The following is a 17,130-nucleotide window of genomic DNA, read 5'->3' on the forward strand; positions in this document are numbered from 1 at the left end:
AAATAGATCATACCTGACTTGCCTCATGCAAGTTATGCTTGTGGGAGATATTATTGATTGCTTGCTGTTGTGATCACTTACCGCCTGTTCGTTGCTGCCAATTTAACTAACTAGTTAAAACGGAATATTAGGCTGATCAATTCTTAGTTCAGATTAATTACTGCCAGGGATTTCCTGTGTAGACTAGATACTGCACTGGTTGGCTAAACCCTAGAAGTGATTAAGCCTTCAATTTTGGTAGGTAAAGATATTACTGCAACAGTTCAGTAGGGGATGAGTAGGAACTCAGCCTGTGAGGGAATTTTGTATGAATACAGTTTGGTACTGAGTCCCACAAAGACTCCATCTGTAGTCATTGGTTGAAAAATTAGTGGCAAGGGTAAAAGGCCAAAGTGCCCCTCACTAATAACTAATAAGAAAAGCAGTATTGTGAAGTGGCAGGCAAAGGGTATGAAAGGGAAAAAACTTCTCGATTTGCAGACCAAATGGTAGGTGAGAAGGCAGAAATGAAGTCCTTTTGGGATAGAGACGAATGGCTAGAAAGTCATTTGGGACAAAGGGAGTAGGAATTAGTTTGACGGTTAATTTAGCACAGTTGACTGTTAAATGAATGATCAATTTATCTAGACACATTTGTTGAAGGTTATAATGGACGAAGGGAGAAGGAATTAGTTTGACGGTTAATTTAGCACATTTCACTATTAAATGACATGATCAATTTATCATATGACACGTGTTGAAGGTTGTAATATGGTGACAGGTTAATAGTTCTTCAGGAACTGGCACTGTCCATTCATCCCAATGGAGTAAATCATGCAGGAGGTCTGGACGTTCCAGGAGGGTGTTATATGGATTTAAGCCTTGATCATGTTGGTCAGTTCTTCTCATTCTGAGAAATGGGCTTTGATTTAAGATAATCTTACATAAGTTGTGCATACTCTAATTGTAAAGGAGTTCGCCTGTACAGTAGCACTATAACAAGATACAACACAAATACTGTTTCTGCTCATTATGCTGGTTTCTATATGAGTTATCCCTATTATTTTTTCTGTTTCATTTTCTTCTTTAACAAAAGGGTGATCCATATGTTGATGTGATGTCTAAATTGAACAGCTTGAGAATGCAATATCTACTAACTGCCATTATTGTTTCCTCTTGTCCTTTGCAGATTGAGCTGCCCGATGAGTTGAGATACGCCAGTGTTGATGCTGATCTGGAGGAAGATAGAACTACGGGAGCGGAACCTCTGAGTCGCTTATCCATTCATCTTTTCAAAAATTCCCGTCTCTCTGATCAAATGACAGGAGACATTATTGGATGTAATCTATTTTTCCATACACACATATGCTCAGAAAGGAAACCATCATATCTGAAGTTTAGAACGATTGAACAATTGTGCTTTCTGACCTTTGCTGTAGTTCTTCCCATCATTGCCCGTATGACAGGACTGATCATCCATGCATTTGCAGAAGTGAAATATTATGCTCAAGTCTTTCGTGTATGTGAACTGTTTCTGACATTTTTGCTGAGGTTCCTGTGATTTTGCGTTTTTGATTGACTTTCAGAAGTACTTCTATATAGTAGTAATTAAGATGTCTTTCTGGCTCATTTTCCGCACCGAATCGATCCAATAACAGTGTTTTGTTTCTAGATAATTATGCAGCGGAAATTCTCCTGCCAATTTCGTTACTAATTACTGTTGGTGGTTGTCGCTATGACAACTCACTAGGGTAATAAATAGGTACCACTACCACTTTATAACAATATTTTCTCATACTAATTTTTTGCTTCTACGTAATCTTATAAATTTAAATTTAAATTTTTTTATCTTAGATTTAGAGTTGATTCTAGGTTTTTTTTATCAAAGTCTATTTTTTAGCCTTGCTTTTTAGATCGTTAAGAATACACGTATAAAAATTTTATTTATAAATTATTCTTTGTTTGTAAATACGACGGTCTACCTTTTCTATTAAAAAAAACTAAACAAATCACTCTCTTTTGTCCGTTTGCCAGTAAGAATTGAGGTTTGGTTCGTAGCTTGTTAGACTACTAGCTACTACTAGCTCCAATTTATCTATAGTCAATGTAATAGTCAATTCATACAATAGTTAGCTACAAAATATTAATACATGGTCCTACATGTCATACACATATTTTGTCTTGGAACCCGTGTGTAGCTGTCTACAAATTAGTAGCACACTTCTCTCCTCTCTTCTCTCTTTATCTTTTTTGGCTTATAGCCTGCTATTGTACCTAGCATACATCTCCGTTTTGTTGGTGCTCGTTTTTCAGTACCTGACGATAAGTTCATAAACTCGATCGATCAATGGTGCGACCGTGTGAGCCTCCAGTGTCATACTACCTTTCGTTCTGATTTTATGTCGTTGTGTATAAAAATACGGTTTAAAATTTTAAACTTTTGACAGATTATAACTTTTAATAAAATTTGAATATTTAGTTTAACAACAAAATCCATAGGCGAGGCATAAAAAGTATTTTAATACAAATAAATAAATATTTATTTATTTTAGTAGAAAATAGTAGTCAAACAAGATCGTGGTTCAAAATGATCAGAATGATTAAACTAGAGAGAAAAATTGATCTGATATATACATGTTTTTTTAGTGTATATTTATGTTGTCATTGTTTTATTAAAAATGGACCTCAAATTTTCAATATGATTTTAGTGTAAATTCTATGCAGTTTCTACTGCAGATGTCATAGTTGACTTGGTACCTGCTTGGTGCTGGGTAGAACTCCAAACTCTCACTGCAGCGTGAACTAGATCCTATGAAAGTTGGATATTAGATTAAAATTGTTTGACTAGTTTGGTTAGCTCAGGGAGAGGATATGGGTAGGTTGACAATTGTAGTTAGTGGTACGTAAGGGATAGCTTTACGTAATTACATTAATAAATTAGAGAGTGGTAGGTCTTTTGGATGGAGTGGAGTTGTGAAGCAGTAAAACCCAATCCAACCTATAGTTTATTTTCTAGGAGCAGCTCTGCTTACATTGTTTAAAAAAAATCTATATCATTTGATATGATTCTGGCTTATGTAAGTTAGAGTTGGGAGTTATTAGAGCCATACTTAATGGGTCCTTAAATCTATATATAGGCGATTCAGTGAATGTCTATATTTATGGCGTAATATCTTTCAACAAAAAATTCAAAATCTCAGCATGTTTACAGCGTAAAATATAGTATGTACTCTATAGATACCAAATTTAAAGCACTAACTGTATATCGAGAAAAAAATCTTAAAGTATAACTTGTACCCATATGTTGTAAAATATAATTATTTTTAGTCTTATTTCACAGTAGAAACATTGATAGCATTGCCTTCCATTTGTACGAATCGCGAACATACCCGACCGGACGTAGAGCCAAAATTCACTGGCAGACCGAGTCGGGTGCAGGTGCCAGATCCTTAAAGTAAAGTCTCTATCAGCCTAGTGTACCAACCACGTGGTCCGACGGGCACTCAAAGACCTGGCGAATGAAGGCCCACCCCACCCAAGAGCGCTTATGTCATATGGGAACTCTTGGCTGGAAACAATCCTTATGGTTTTGATATCCGGTTAGAATAATAAGAAAGAATCTAAGTCCAGGTTGGTTGGTGAGCCTAGTGATAGGAGACTATCTAGCTTGGTTCGGGGGAGCACTTGTTGGGTTTAAGATTAGTTTTTTGCTAAATGTTACGGCCTAAATGCTGAACTATTGACCCTACTTGTTCGGATGGGTGTTCACCCCAAAGTGTTCCCGGATTGTATGCATACATCCGTAAGTAACTTAGTGTAACATGGCAAATTTCATTGAGAGGAATTAGCAAAGAAAAGAAATCTTCTTTCTGGGTTTGAACCTAAAAAGAAAATAAATCAAAACAAGAGAAAAGCCGAAGCGAAAGCTCGAGTCGAAGAGTGGAGGTCGCTCGGTAACTCGAGTCGATCAGTCCCATTCATTCTTGCCCGAAACAAGTGGGCTATTCATTCTGGTGCCACCTTTGTTCAATCGAGTCCATGTTCTCTATTTCCCAAAACCCATTCGTTCGCCGACCCGAGGACCAGAGGTTGCTTGCTTGGAATTGGGATTTCTACGGAGCCCCTAGCATTGGTAGTGGTACTCCCGCTAGATACGAGAAATCCTCTCTTCTATTACTTCACAAGTAGTGGATAGGCCCCGCCTTAGACTGCCCCCTTCTTTCGGGGAAGTACTTATTTACGTAGCCTTTCATGCCCATGCCATTGCTTTGCCTTCGCTTTTCTTCCTCTGGGCATCAAAGGAGGGCGTAGACCAATATTTCATTATAAAAAGCTCTTTATCGCTCGTCCTTAGGAAACGGACTCGCTTCGCTAGCTCTAGGCGAATTTGCAAAACAGGGAAGAAGGGTATTTTATTTCGAAAGTCAACCGTTCCCGTAACCTGAACCGAACAAGGAAGCAGGGTGTAGACCTGTTACTTCTTACTATGGTGGAGGGGATGCCATTATTCCAATGTGTATTGACTACGTCGTAGGAACAGCGATAGCGGTATCTTTTGATAATTCATCAGTTGTAGTTGGAAAAAGGAACGGTAAGGCCACTAAATCCTATTGCAATTGTTGACCTAGCGCCGCTAAAAAAGGATTCCTCGGCGGTAGTTCCTCAAATGCTATCCTCGGAAAAGGTTGTTACTCAATAGTTGTTGCCGGTAAAGGAACAGCGGAACGGGTATCTTTAGCAAAGCAAAGGCTTTGGTTGAATCATATTGAGTTCCGGGTAGTAGAGTCCTCGGCTTCGATTCTTTCCAACAACGGTACGGTTGACTTTCGAACAACGGCCACGGTGTTGGTTCCTACTCGATTGATCGGCTTCCTTTAGCTTTGTTACGGCATGTGTAGAACCATTCGTAGTAGCGTACGTTCCCTACGTTAATTGATAGCGCTAGGTGATCATCGACAGCTTGGGCTAGGCCATGGCTCGACACATCCTCCGATAGTCCCTTTTCTCAGCTTAAAACCAATACGAATTGCTCCTATGATTCCCAGCGCTAGACCAGGGCAAGGGATCTATTTGTAATGTCATCCCCACAGGATGAAATAGAATAATGCTATCCTACGGCACGGCTGTGGACTCACCAAAACAACAATACCAACTTTCCAACTTTTGATCAAGGGAACCCCCTTTCTAAATGGCGGAAACGGTACCAATGGAAATATTCTTTTTGTTATTCAATAGCTTTCATCAAATGAAATCCTCTATCGCAGCATCCTGACTCGGTTTCAGAAAGTCGGAAAACAGGTACGGTTCCCTACTCGAGGTAAACTTGGGAATGGGAAGCCTTTCCAGCATCAGCTTAGGCCAATATGACGTAGTAAATACGATTCCCAGCGCTTTCATCCAATGATGCTATCCCCACGAATGAAAGAAATAAATCAATTAAATAGTTGTAGGCTCCTCTTTCGGATTCAATAGTAGTAGACGGCTGTAGTTCCGAGATATCCTTCCCTGCCTTTTCAATTAATAGCTCGGATTCGTATCCTCGGGCAAGGGAAATATGCTTAAACCAAGCTTCCCCCTTTGTTCGGGTACTCCTTTAAGGTGAGAGGCAGGCGCGAGGCTAGGCAAAAAGAGCTTTCTATGACCTCGCCGAACTGAGACGTAGGTAATAAGCAAATTCCCCTTTGACGACATCCCTTTAGTTTCGTACGTACTTCCCTGTTTTCCTAGTTCGGCTTCGGGTCCATCCTCGCCCAAGGCAATTTACAATATACGATTCTATTCCTACGAATAATAGGATTTATACGAATTATCGCAGCTATCCATAAATGAAAGCTATTTAATCACGGCAATCAACTATAGGGATTCGAAATGCTCATCAATCCTTTGCTTCCTTCGCTTGCGGCAGTAGTTCCTCTACGGGGACGGTTACGGCTACGACAAAGAATCAGCAATTCAAGGAAATCCACTACTGGTTATTGCTAACGGCTCCTATCCCTAGCGCTATTGAACGGAAGCTTTGGCAAAGAGTCATCCCCACTTTAATGAACTTCCTCAACGGGATTCCACTTTTCCTCTCTCTTTGATCGGCACCTCGTTCTCAGCCGTCCCTTCCTTCAATTAATTGTTTAGGTTTACTTTGGCGGAGCATTCAATCCAGGTGTGGGAATCATTCCGACATCATGTATTTGCCCTAGCCTGTTGGGAATGTAGGTGTCCGAGAATGAAAGCCCGGCAACAGAGCAGACCGGAAGAAGTATGTACCTCATGAAGCAAGGACTAGCCAGAGCTAGTAGTATGGCCACATTTGCAGGATGAATCCGTTCACTGCCAGCTTCTCTATCGCACTGGAAGACAGCCTAGAAAGAGTGCAAACTGGAAGCATAGATCCTTGAGAAATAGAGGAGCTATGAGTGCTGTCCACAACCTCTAATGTTCCAAAAGAGATAATCCGTCACTCGCACCAGAGACCTCAGTACCGTGCTAACTCCAAAAATTTCCTTCTTTTGATAATGCTACCCACACAGTCACGGCTCCTATCCGGTCACCGGGTTAAACAATTGATTCCTCTCAACGCATCCCCGCGGTAAAGAGCTAGTCGTATTCTTTTGATAATTCTCTAGTTGTATTCAAGCAAGAGTCCTCGACATCCTACGAAAACATGCGCTAGGAATATCAATAGCGTTAGCGTTAGCGTCCTGGCCTTTGCTTGGGGATTCCTCTACTACCGAAGCGAGGGGGGAAGAGCGAGTACTATATTTCGGATTTTCTAGTTGTATACCACAGTTCGGTGATTCCATTAAAAGGTGGGTACCCTTATCCCGTTAAAGGTTTTGGCTAAGCCAATTGATCTGCACCTCGGCTAAGGAAATATTAGAATAAATAGAGGTACGAGCGGCTAAGGCTAAGGGGAACGCTACCAATGCTAGGGTCTACTTTGAACAAAGTTAGTTTCGTATATGGGCAAAATCCTTACCGATCATTTTACCTTGGGACTTGCTTGTCTTTTTTGAGAAAAGTTAGTTTCATATAATGGAAAAAGTTGTAAAGCTTATTTTACCTTTGGATGTCACGGATTTGTTGCGAAAAGTTAATCTCATATAGCTGGGAAATTTATAGCCTAGGCTTTGAAACCTTGGATGGCGACTCCACCAGGCGTCAGTAGTCATTGCTTTCTATGGATCCTCTAAACGTTAGTAGAATAGTTCTCCTTGACACACCGATATCCCAAAGATCTATAAAGTGGATCGTAAAGGTTTCGGCGAAGGACAACCAATATATATTATCACTCCTTTCACTTCCTGACCTTGAAACTGGCTAGCGCCTTTTATGAACTCTTACCCAAAATCTCTCATCAACAGAAGGGAGTTCCACTGGGGCGAATATTCCTTGCTAGTTCTTGCCCAATCCCTTGCCTTTCTGATATGGGTTGTTCAGCATAAATCTTGCTACCATCTTCGAAGCTTCAGACATCTTTGGGCCCTCAGAAACAGAATTAGCATTCCAAATTTCGAGTGACTGGAAGGAAGTCTCAATAGCTTCTTCAGCGGCTTCAATATATGTGAATGCTGCAGGTTTAGTGACAAACAAAGTCGATTTTTTACCACATGGCCCTCAACAACATACTTTACTCTTTGATGCGGAGAAGACGGGGCAGCACCAGACGTGTGAATCCAAGGCCTTCCATGCTGCATACTATAAGCCGGGGGATGAGTCTATTCTGTGACCATACATTCCGCAATGGAAACAGACCGGATGAAATCCCTCATACTCAATCCTTAGACTTGACTAGAGGAATCTCACTATCAGGAACCCCTAATGGATTGGGTGCGCTAAACCCGCGAGGACCATTGCTGTTTGGATTGCAGCCATAAGCATTGCCATAGCGCTAGAGCCTGCCGGGAGAAAAGAAAGTCTCATGGGTCTCTCCGACTCAGATTAGTGACATAGAGAAGAAGAGAAGATTTTGTCCATTTTAGCAGATAAGATAGCAGCAGAAGACATTTTTTCCATTCCTGCTTGACTGCTTTCCTAAAGCAGCCTAAACAGGATCAATAGAATATCACACATGCGCCATTACTATGCCTCACATTCTAGTTCTAAACGCAAGGAACTTACATATATTAGTATAAGAATAGGAAAGGACCTGGAGCGGTAGATCCGCTCATCCTGGCTTCGAATCCTAGTTCAGTTGCCACGGGAACCTTAGCGCCGCGTGTGTGTTGTGAGAAGGTCCTCCAAGAAAAAGAAAGAGGCATAGAAAGAGTGACAAAGCTCAATCCAAAACATGAAAGCGGAATCACAACTGTCTCACGAAAGAAGGGTCTCAAGCAGTGTGTTCATGGTCACTCCAAACATAGGATTTTCGGCATATACTCTTGAAGTGAAGAGTAGCTTTCCCTTTCCGTGCGCACAGGGGATAGATTAAGTATTCATCTGCTGGTAGAAGGCTTGAAGGTTTAGCGTAACCCAGAATAACCTGTTGGAGGAATAACCGTTGTTAGGTGCCTAGCCTGTAATGCTTGCAAAGTCGCTAGGCGGGGTGATAAGATGAAAAAGGTAGTTATGTGCATCTCAATAGGCCTACTCGCCTTAAAACTAGACCCCCAGGGGGTCTCCCGGCTGAAACAAATATGCCCTATTTTCCGATACCTGATCAGTTGGTGTGGACAAGTAACCCTGAATCTGGGCTGCCGCTCTATATGCGAAAGAACGTTCTTGCTTTCACTACTCACCTTGCCCTTTAGCCCTTGCCGGACCGCTACCCAGGTTTCCAGTCGTTTCGGCTACTGCTAATATTTTTGAAGGAAATAGCAGTTGTCCCAGGATCCTTCTAGTCGGGGGAGAGCCTTTATTACACCTTGAAATAAGGTAACGGGGCCCACCATATCCTCGATATTTGAGGGCTTGGAAGTTCAGCAGGCACTGATATCGTCACTTCTGCTTTAACCAGATCCAAAGCGTCTAACTGATCAGCATTGCGCTTTTCAAAGGAGTTCAATGCTCACTAGACGCATAAACTGAACTAAATAACATAGTCTCACTCAATTGACTATATCAAGATGGGCTTCGCTTACTTTCACCCTCATACCTTGCCTTTAGCAGCCACAGGCGGCTTACACTACGTATGGGCCAGATTCAAGGAGCGCTAAAACCCGGATTCATTCTTTTCAATACTCTTTTGAACTCAGTTAGAAGAAGATGTCATGCCAAACCAAATAGTATAGTGAAGTTCGGTGACAATGCTCCTCAAACTCTTCCCCCAGCGGGTAAAGACAGAGAAGGGCGGCGAGGAATTGGTTGACTCAGTAGTATAGCCCCGATCGAGAGATGGTTTTGACCTCAGTGCGGGGAGGAGAGGCTTTCTCGGGAGTAGGGTATTCTAAGGAACCGTACCAGTTTTCCTACCCGAACCCTTAGCAGCCTTCCTAGGAAACGGACTAGCGTCGCTCGAGGATAGGAATATCTCTTGCGCTAGGAATTGATCGCCCCTCGCTATGGTACGAGACCTCCACCAAAAGCTAGTATTGGAACCATACCTCCAATGGGATCCCCAGGAATAAAAGATACGAATCTTTGAACGGAAGCCGTTCTCATATGCATAGATGCTCCGAGAAGCTTCTTTTAGTTAGCCAAGCGGGTCATGCGGTTGGTATCAACTCAAGAGACGCGTAAATGTGCCCAACAAGGGCTAGGTGTGGTAAAAGGGTATGCGGGTTGTTGTGTCCTTCACCTTGCTAGTAAGAGTGGTATCCTTATTGGCAGCACCACCCCATTTCAGTTTCTGGATTTGCGGAATGATTTGAACAATCACATCAACATTTCCTTTGCCCCCCTATTTTAAAACCCAATCTATTCGGTTGCCTTCCCTGTTTCGTACGGTTTTCCTTCAATACCACTCCTACGATAGAGGGTGATATGAGTACGAGCGAGATATGACTATTCCTATTCCTATCCTTTCATCCTTAAGCGAATGCTGGAACGAAAGTAAGGTCTTCCCTCGAAGCTAAATGAAAGCTAAGGGTATTGCAAATCAACTAATTTCTAGTTTCCTTTGCCGTCAAACAATGCTTGGGTTTGCCCAGAACTCGGTTAACAAGGGTTGTCCCAGAAGTAGGAATACTAGGGTTGTTTCTTGCTTTGGTTGAATCAACCCTTCACTCGGATAGGGATAAGGCTCTCGGCTCATACTTTCGACAGTTTCTTTCCTACGGGTCATCTCTGAATAAGCAGGGACTCAGTTGGTGGTTAAAGCACCAAGCATTCATCTTCTTATTATTAAGTGTGCTTGTTAATAGACACCTTTGCTATGAGCGTAGGAAGCAGCAGCCTTTTTTCATCGTACGTCAGTAGCTGCTCTCTTTCAATTAGTTTAGTTCCATGCTAGTATCAGTTAAGTCAGTTAGCAAGGGCGCTTAGCTTCTTATCATTTGCTTTCTTAGGGAATAGAGTGACGTGCACTGGCACTAGATGAGCTTAAGATTTGAAATATACTTGCTTAAGACTTTCTTATACAATTGGCACTCCAAGGGAAGATCAAGGGATAAGCACTCACTATAATCGGGGTGAGATCTCGTAAGAGTTGGCACCCTCGCCGCTGGCTTACTAAATGTAAGAGAACTTGCGGTGAAAAGGGTACTCCCAATTGCTGTAACAGAACTCGCAGGTAGAAGATCGAACTTCCAATGCATCGAAGCTTTCTACTCCTGCTTGAATACTTGCTCTTGCTCAATGGCCGAAACAGAACTTTATTTAGTAAAGCACTTTAAAAAGCTTTCCAAAATTGGCTAACTGGATTGATTGTCCCTTGTTGGGACTGGAGAGACTTGTGCAATTGGAGGGGCACTTTCACCCACAGGCTCGTAAGGGGAAGGGACAAATACCTTTACTTGGTCTAACAGTCCAAGAGCTCTCACGGTAATTGGATAGCTGGAAAGCTGGCTTGAACCAAGCCAAAAGGCGGTGTGTCATCACCTTGAACCAATGAATTCTCAGATTACTGGCAGTAATTCGTCCATTTCAATGAAAGAGCAGGTAGCTATAAGTTTCCCCACTCTAATAGTATTTTTGAGATTAAAGCTTATTTCCTTGAGGATCGCAACCCGAATCTTAGGATAGTCTACTTTCTGATAGTATAGGAATAGCAGTCACAGAGGGAGGATCACAAATAAGTGTATTCTTACTAGATGAGACATCTTCTCTATTCTTACTAGAAGGTAGTAAAGAGACATCTTCTTCATTGGGTCTCGACGTGCATCACCCACCACTGTAACAAGCCTAGAGGAGGGGGTTTCACTTTGCTGACGGGAGGGCTAGTTATGTTCTCACCGAGCTACCTTACCCGGTAGTATTCAAACGGAGAACAGGAGAATAGAGCCACAAGATGAGCATTTTCGTTGATCTGTTATTACTCTCATTAATCACTTCATGATCGTGTTTGTCGCCATCCTACCTCACCTACACTTCCGCTTCCAAAAATTTCATGTTTACCGAGGGCGTCAGTCTTTTATCCTTAATTCTAGTCACTTTTAAAACAAATTATTTTTAATTTCATGTTTGTCATGCACGGAGATTGCAAAGTGAAGTACTTTTCCTTTTCTATTTAATATTGTTAACTTATATGACTACGTTCAATAATTCGTCTTATTTAAAAATATATAATTATTAATTATTTGGTTACGTCTTAACTTATTACGTAGAAATTTTAAAAATATCCTACAATTTTATATATTTACACAAAATTTTTAATCAACATTATTAACCAGAAGGTTAAAATAGACAGTATAACGACCAGGACAGCAAGAACCTCATCTCCTGGCAGTATCCCTCAGCTCATACAGTTCGACGATTGAGATTTGAGAAAATTTGGTGTTCACTCAAATTTATCCAAAGCATCTCCCTCAATGGAGGATTTGCAGTACGTACCTACTACTATCCGTCTTCTTTAATGAGGCAATCTTCCTGCCACGTTTTCTTTCTTCTTTTTCCATTTTTTTTCATTTCTTTTCTTTTCTAGGCAATGGATTCTGATTGGAACGGATGCAGCTGAGCTTCTCTTCTCTTCTCTTCTCGCTGCATTTTCTTGCAGCTCTTCTTCCCCATCTCCGGCGAATCCGCAATGGGCTGAGCTGAGCCACCAAACACCACCGGTCAAAATTCTCGGAAAAGATCCCCAAAAAGTTCTTGCCGGATCGTCGTCCAGAGAACGCGATGGAGAGGAGACATCGCCTGCATCATCTGCTGCTCATCTTCTTCTCGCCATGGCTGCTGCTTCATGTTCATGGCGTGAGGTCGCTGCAGTTCACCCGGGACGACTTCCCCGATGGCTTCGTGTTTGGAGCCGGGACTGCGGCTTATCAGGTAACCAAGATGACTCTTTTGGGTTTTTGTCAGTTTGATCTTTTACTGCTGCTCGTTGTTCTTAATTACCTGCGGAGATTAAGAACGGATGCGTGTTTGGTTTGGTTGGGTTTTGGTTTTGCAGTATGAGGGAGCAGCTGCAGAGGATGGGAGGAAACCAAGCATCTGGGACACTTACGCACATTCATGTACTCCCTCTCTCCCTTTCAATTTTGATTGGTTTTGTGCCTAATTGCTTCCTAATTAACTACCTAGTACTACTTGCAACAAGAGAGGAGCATTTTTTTTTACAATGATGATGGTGTCATGTTATTCTAGTTTGGAGGGTACACATGATTCAGCCAAGAGAAATCGGAAAAGTTGCATACTTGCATTTCTTTTCCGGATAGCTCAAATGAACTATTTATTAGAGTTTAGATAATTGACAAACCAGTAGCTATGTCAAACACAGATGTGAATCCTCTTACGTGAGCTCGCCGGTGACGTGGTCACTTACATGTGGGCCCATGAACGATGGGACTCCACGTACCATCAACTACGTCCCTCCGACATTACATTAGACATGGGCGGACTACAGTCATCCGTCGGAATCAGCCGACCCTGATGACCTCCGACGAAATTCATTGTTATATTATTTAGATAGCTAAGATGACACTAAAGCTTAAATAAGATTAGTATATTCTGACCCCGGTGACCCCCAATAAACTAATTTTCTAGCTTTTCCCCTACGTTAGAGGATCTTGGTCCATCAAATACGCACAAAGCCCAATAGAACATTGTTGAAGATGTTTTCTTTCCTTACTATTTTGAGTTAGGGAACTGAACATGATAAACTACAGCGAGTTTTGTTAGCAATGCACTTAAATTGGCGGGAAAAAAGAAATGTGTCTTCAAACGTACGGTTGTTCTTCTACCTACCTGTGTCAATTTAACTTGTGGTCTGTTGCACCAGGGTGGAACCCAGGAGGCGAAACAGGTGATATGGCATGTGATGGCTACCATAAGTACAGGGTATGGTGTTTAGATTAGAAATAAAAGCACCAAATGCCAGGCTAATCATCCATGATCTTGCAGTGGTCTGAGAAATTATCTTTTCATCTATGTTCATTGAGGGCTCTATCTATGTAGGAGGATGTCAAGCTAATGAGTGAGATAGGTCTGGAGGCTTGTCGGTTCACCATTTCTTGGTCCAGACTTGTTCCCAGTACGACAACTACGTGTCAACTACATATTATCAATTTATCATTGTTGATGAAGTTGCATGTTCTGATTTTAACTTTTGCACAATCTGTAGATGGGAGAGGAGCGGTTAATCCAAAAGGGCTGCAATTTTACAACAGTATGATAAATGAGCTGGTGAAAGCAGGTAAGAATAGGTTGATTTTCCTATCATTTTGAACTTTCTCCACTTGCATGCATATATGTACTTTCTTGTTTCTGAAAAGAAAAAAAAACAATTCTCATTTCTTTTATGAACAGTCTTAAATAACCAACCATAATAAACCACTCGGAAGAGATCTTCTTAGCAGCAATGATCCACTTAGCAGCAATGATGCATGACGGGTAACATCTGAGATTAGGTTTTCTGGTCCTCATTCATGAATAGGTATTCAGATACATGCTGTCCTGTACCATATGGACCTTCCTCAGAGCCTTCAAGACGAGTATGGTGGGTGGGTTAGCCCCAAAGTTGTGTAAGCACTAACCCAATAATTTCCATTCACTCCATGCTGATAAACATTATCAAGAATGACAAGAACTAGAATTTTGTTCCTCACAAGCTCTACCTTCCCTGCATATGTGTTGCAGGGATGACTTCACAGCATATGCCGATGTGTGCTTCCGAGAGTTCGGTGACAGAGTTGCGCATTGGACAACTGTAATTGAGCCAAATGTCATGGCTCAATCTGGCTACGACGATGGGTATCTCCCACCAAACCGTTGCTCATATCCATTTGGTAGAAGCAATTGTACAGTTGGAAATTCCACAGTTGAGCCATACCTGTTCATACACCATACCCTGCTAGCTCATGCTTCAGCTGTTAGACTTTACAGGGAGAAGTACCAAGTGAGTGTGCATTATCATCTGAAAATTTTCTGCCTTCTTCTGAATGTTTTCTTGAAATGTCTGTGTACTGTGTGATCTTAATTACTCTTATGAAGTCTAGGACATGGATTTCATTGCTGTGTTTCTGGTTTCACTGTTTTAGGCTGCACAAAAGGGCATTGTTGGCATCAACATATACTCCATGTGGTTCTACCCATTAACAGATTCAGCTGAAGATATTGTTGCCACTGAAAGAGTAAAGGATTACATGTTTGGATGGTATGCCATGTTATATCCTATTTCTCAATGTATTTACCATAGCAAGAATGAAACAAATAACTCTATCGCTAGGGATTTGGCTTGATCTTCAAGTCAGTATGTACCCACAAGACTCAATCCTCCATGATTGCATTCATTGCATCTACTATTTGCCTATTCTATTGTTCTGCATACACATTAATTTTGTTAGTGGATAGCTGCAGGTCTGACTTTCAACATTTAAAACACCTATTTTTTATTGTGGAGTATTAGTATCAAAATGTTAGTATATGACCTTGAAAAAAGAGTTGGTATATGACTGTGCAAATTGTAGTGGTACAGTGAACACCTATTTTGGGGTCTGTCATCAAATCTGCATAAAGAAAAACTATATGCACTCCTCTGTTTACTGTACCTCTAAAATTTAAGTTAATAATTTGTTACGAGTAAAAATATGAGAAAATCTGATACCGAAGCTATCTTTTTGTGTTCCTTCAAGAGCACTATAGGTTTTGTTTGTAAGTTTTGCCACCAGCCACTGCAGCGAACTCTATTGCTACTCCATCTTTAAGTCTTTGTTTCAAATACATTAGACAATGTTGCACCCTCATAGTTAAATCTGAATCCTGAAACCATAAAATCTAACCAAATTGCAGGATCTTGCATCCTTTGGTGTTTGGAGATTACCCAGTGACAGTGAAGAAGGCTGCCGGTTCCCGCCTTCCGTCCTTCTCTAACAACGAATCTGAGCTGGTTACTAACGCGTTCGACTTCATTGGGTTGAATCATTATATCTCAAATTATGTGAGTGATGACAGTAACGTAGTAAAGGCGCCGCTACAGGATGTCACTGCTGATATGGCTTCTCTCTTCTGGGGTAGAAAATTCGTACTGAAATGCTTTTGTTATTCATATATTCTCAAATTTTATGAAGTCCACTCATTTTATGTTTGCCTGCATTTTTGTGCAGCCACCAAGAATAGCACACCTACTCGAGAGGTGATACCGTCTCTGAACTGAAAATATTGAACTTATAGTAACATCTGCAGACTGTAAAATGGTTTTGTTTGAATGCTGTTGATGCAGTTTCTACCAGGGACCACATTAGATCCTCGGGGCCTAGAGCATACTCTTGGATACCTTCAAGAAAAGTATGGAGATTTTCTGGTTTATATCCAGGAAAATGGTCAGTAGCACTCAATTAACCTCCAATGTTAACTTTAGGCATCCTGTCCTCTTTTTTAACAAAAATTTAGGGTTCAGAGATATTACTTTCAGCTCACATTCTGTCATCAATTTCACCTGGGCATTTGTATCAGGCAGTGGATCAAATGCAACCCTGGATGATGAGGGTAGGATTGACTGCTTGAGAAAGTACATGGCAGCCACACTGAAATCCATCAGGTGCTTTAAGAATTATGTTTTATCACTGCACACACTTGGAGTTCATCACAAGATTTTCACTCATGGATATTACTACTGAATGACTGATCGACCGATCCCAGGAACGGCGCCAACGTGAAGGGGTACTCCGTATGGTCGTTCATGGATCAGTACGAGATGTTTGGCGGCTACAAGGCGCATTTTGGCCTTGTCGCCGTCGATTTTGGCGGCGGGGAGCTGAGAAGGATGCCCAGGCACTCTGCCAGATGGTACTCAGGCTTCCTGAAGAACAATGCTGTCGTTGAGGTGGAGGATGGCTTCGTCTCTGCAGCATCTCATTCTCAGCTTTGAGTGTCTGTCTGCTGCCATTCTGAATTTGAAGCCTTAGCCTTGCTGTTCTCCTGCAAGAACAACTGTATGCTCTAGTGACACGATGATGCATGGTCTTGCAATTTTCAGAGTTGGCTACGGCTATGGCTGCAGCCTCAACACTCGTTGGCTTAAATCCTCCCAATTCCCAAAGACAGCTCGAGGGCTTCACTACTATTATAAATAATAGGTCCCTTTCCGATGCTCTCCACTAATGTTATTATACTACCAGTGAAATTAATCTAAGCCATTAATTAAAAATAGTATTTTGGTACTTTGTTAATTAATTGATTAGTAGTATTTTCTATTTAGAATTTTTTTTTTTTGCAAACAAAAAGGTAATTGCAGAGTGAGTTTTGACAGCCTCGCAGAACAGAAGATCGTTTCCTCTGCGTGCGCATACACGGTGGTGAGGTCGCAATCCGCTGTAGCCCGATAGCAGAGAAGATAACACATACTTAACTTTTAGTCTTACAATTAAAAAGACGATAATATCCCTCTAAATTTCTACTACACTCCTAATGTAGTTGTTCTACTACTCCTAATGTAATTGATAATATAATTTAATCACAACTATTTAATAAAAATATATTAACAGTATCGATTAAATTCTGTACAACGGAAAGGGACTCATGACAAATTAGTCGATACCTGAAGCAGATGTAAATGTCATTGAGAAAGTGTACGTTACGAGGGCGTGGATTAGGCAGCCTCATCTAGCATTAGGACCTCGATGC

At 41.4% G+C, this 17,130-nt stretch overlaps 1 protein-coding gene across 1 annotated transcript; it reads left to right on the forward strand.

Annotated features, from left to right (window-relative positions):
* The first annotated feature begins 11,950 nt into the window (after window positions 1-11,950).
* Window positions 11,951-16,637, forward strand: LOC102713188 (beta-glucosidase 19-like). The gene is made up of 13 exons (XM_006655175.3): window positions 11,951-12,336; window positions 12,461-12,524; window positions 13,289-13,347; window positions 13,465-13,540; window positions 13,631-13,702; window positions 13,943-14,030; window positions 14,146-14,404; window positions 14,547-14,662; window positions 15,298-15,518; window positions 15,612-15,640; window positions 15,728-15,827; window positions 15,961-16,045; window positions 16,147-16,637. Exons 1-13 carry the CDS (start codon window positions 12,187-12,189, stop codon window positions 16,373-16,375), a joined length of 1,548 nt encoding a protein of 515 aa, XP_006655238.1. The 5' UTR covers window positions 11,951-12,186; the 3' UTR covers window positions 16,376-16,637.
* Window positions 16,638-17,130: the final 493 nt, after the last annotated feature.

The sequence above is a fragment of the Oryza brachyantha genome, chromosome 5 (assembly GCF_000231095.2).
Source record: "Oryza brachyantha chromosome 5, ObraRS2, whole genome shotgun sequence".
Lineage (NCBI taxonomy): Eukaryota > Viridiplantae > Streptophyta > Magnoliopsida > Poales > Poaceae > Oryza > Oryza brachyantha.

Coding starts and splice junctions, on each gene's coding strand:
- LOC102713188 (XM_006655175.3), top strand. CDS start 12,187: ATGGAGAGGAGACATCGCCTGCATCATCTGCTGCTCATCTTCTTCTCG. Junction 14,663..15,297: donor AAGGATTACATGTTTGGATG/GTATGCCATGTT, acceptor ACCAAATTGCAG/GATCTTGCATCCTTTGGTGT. Junction 16,046..16,146: donor GCCACACTGAAATCCATCAG/GTGCTTTAAGAA, acceptor GACCGATCCCAG/GAACGGCGCCAACGTGAAGG.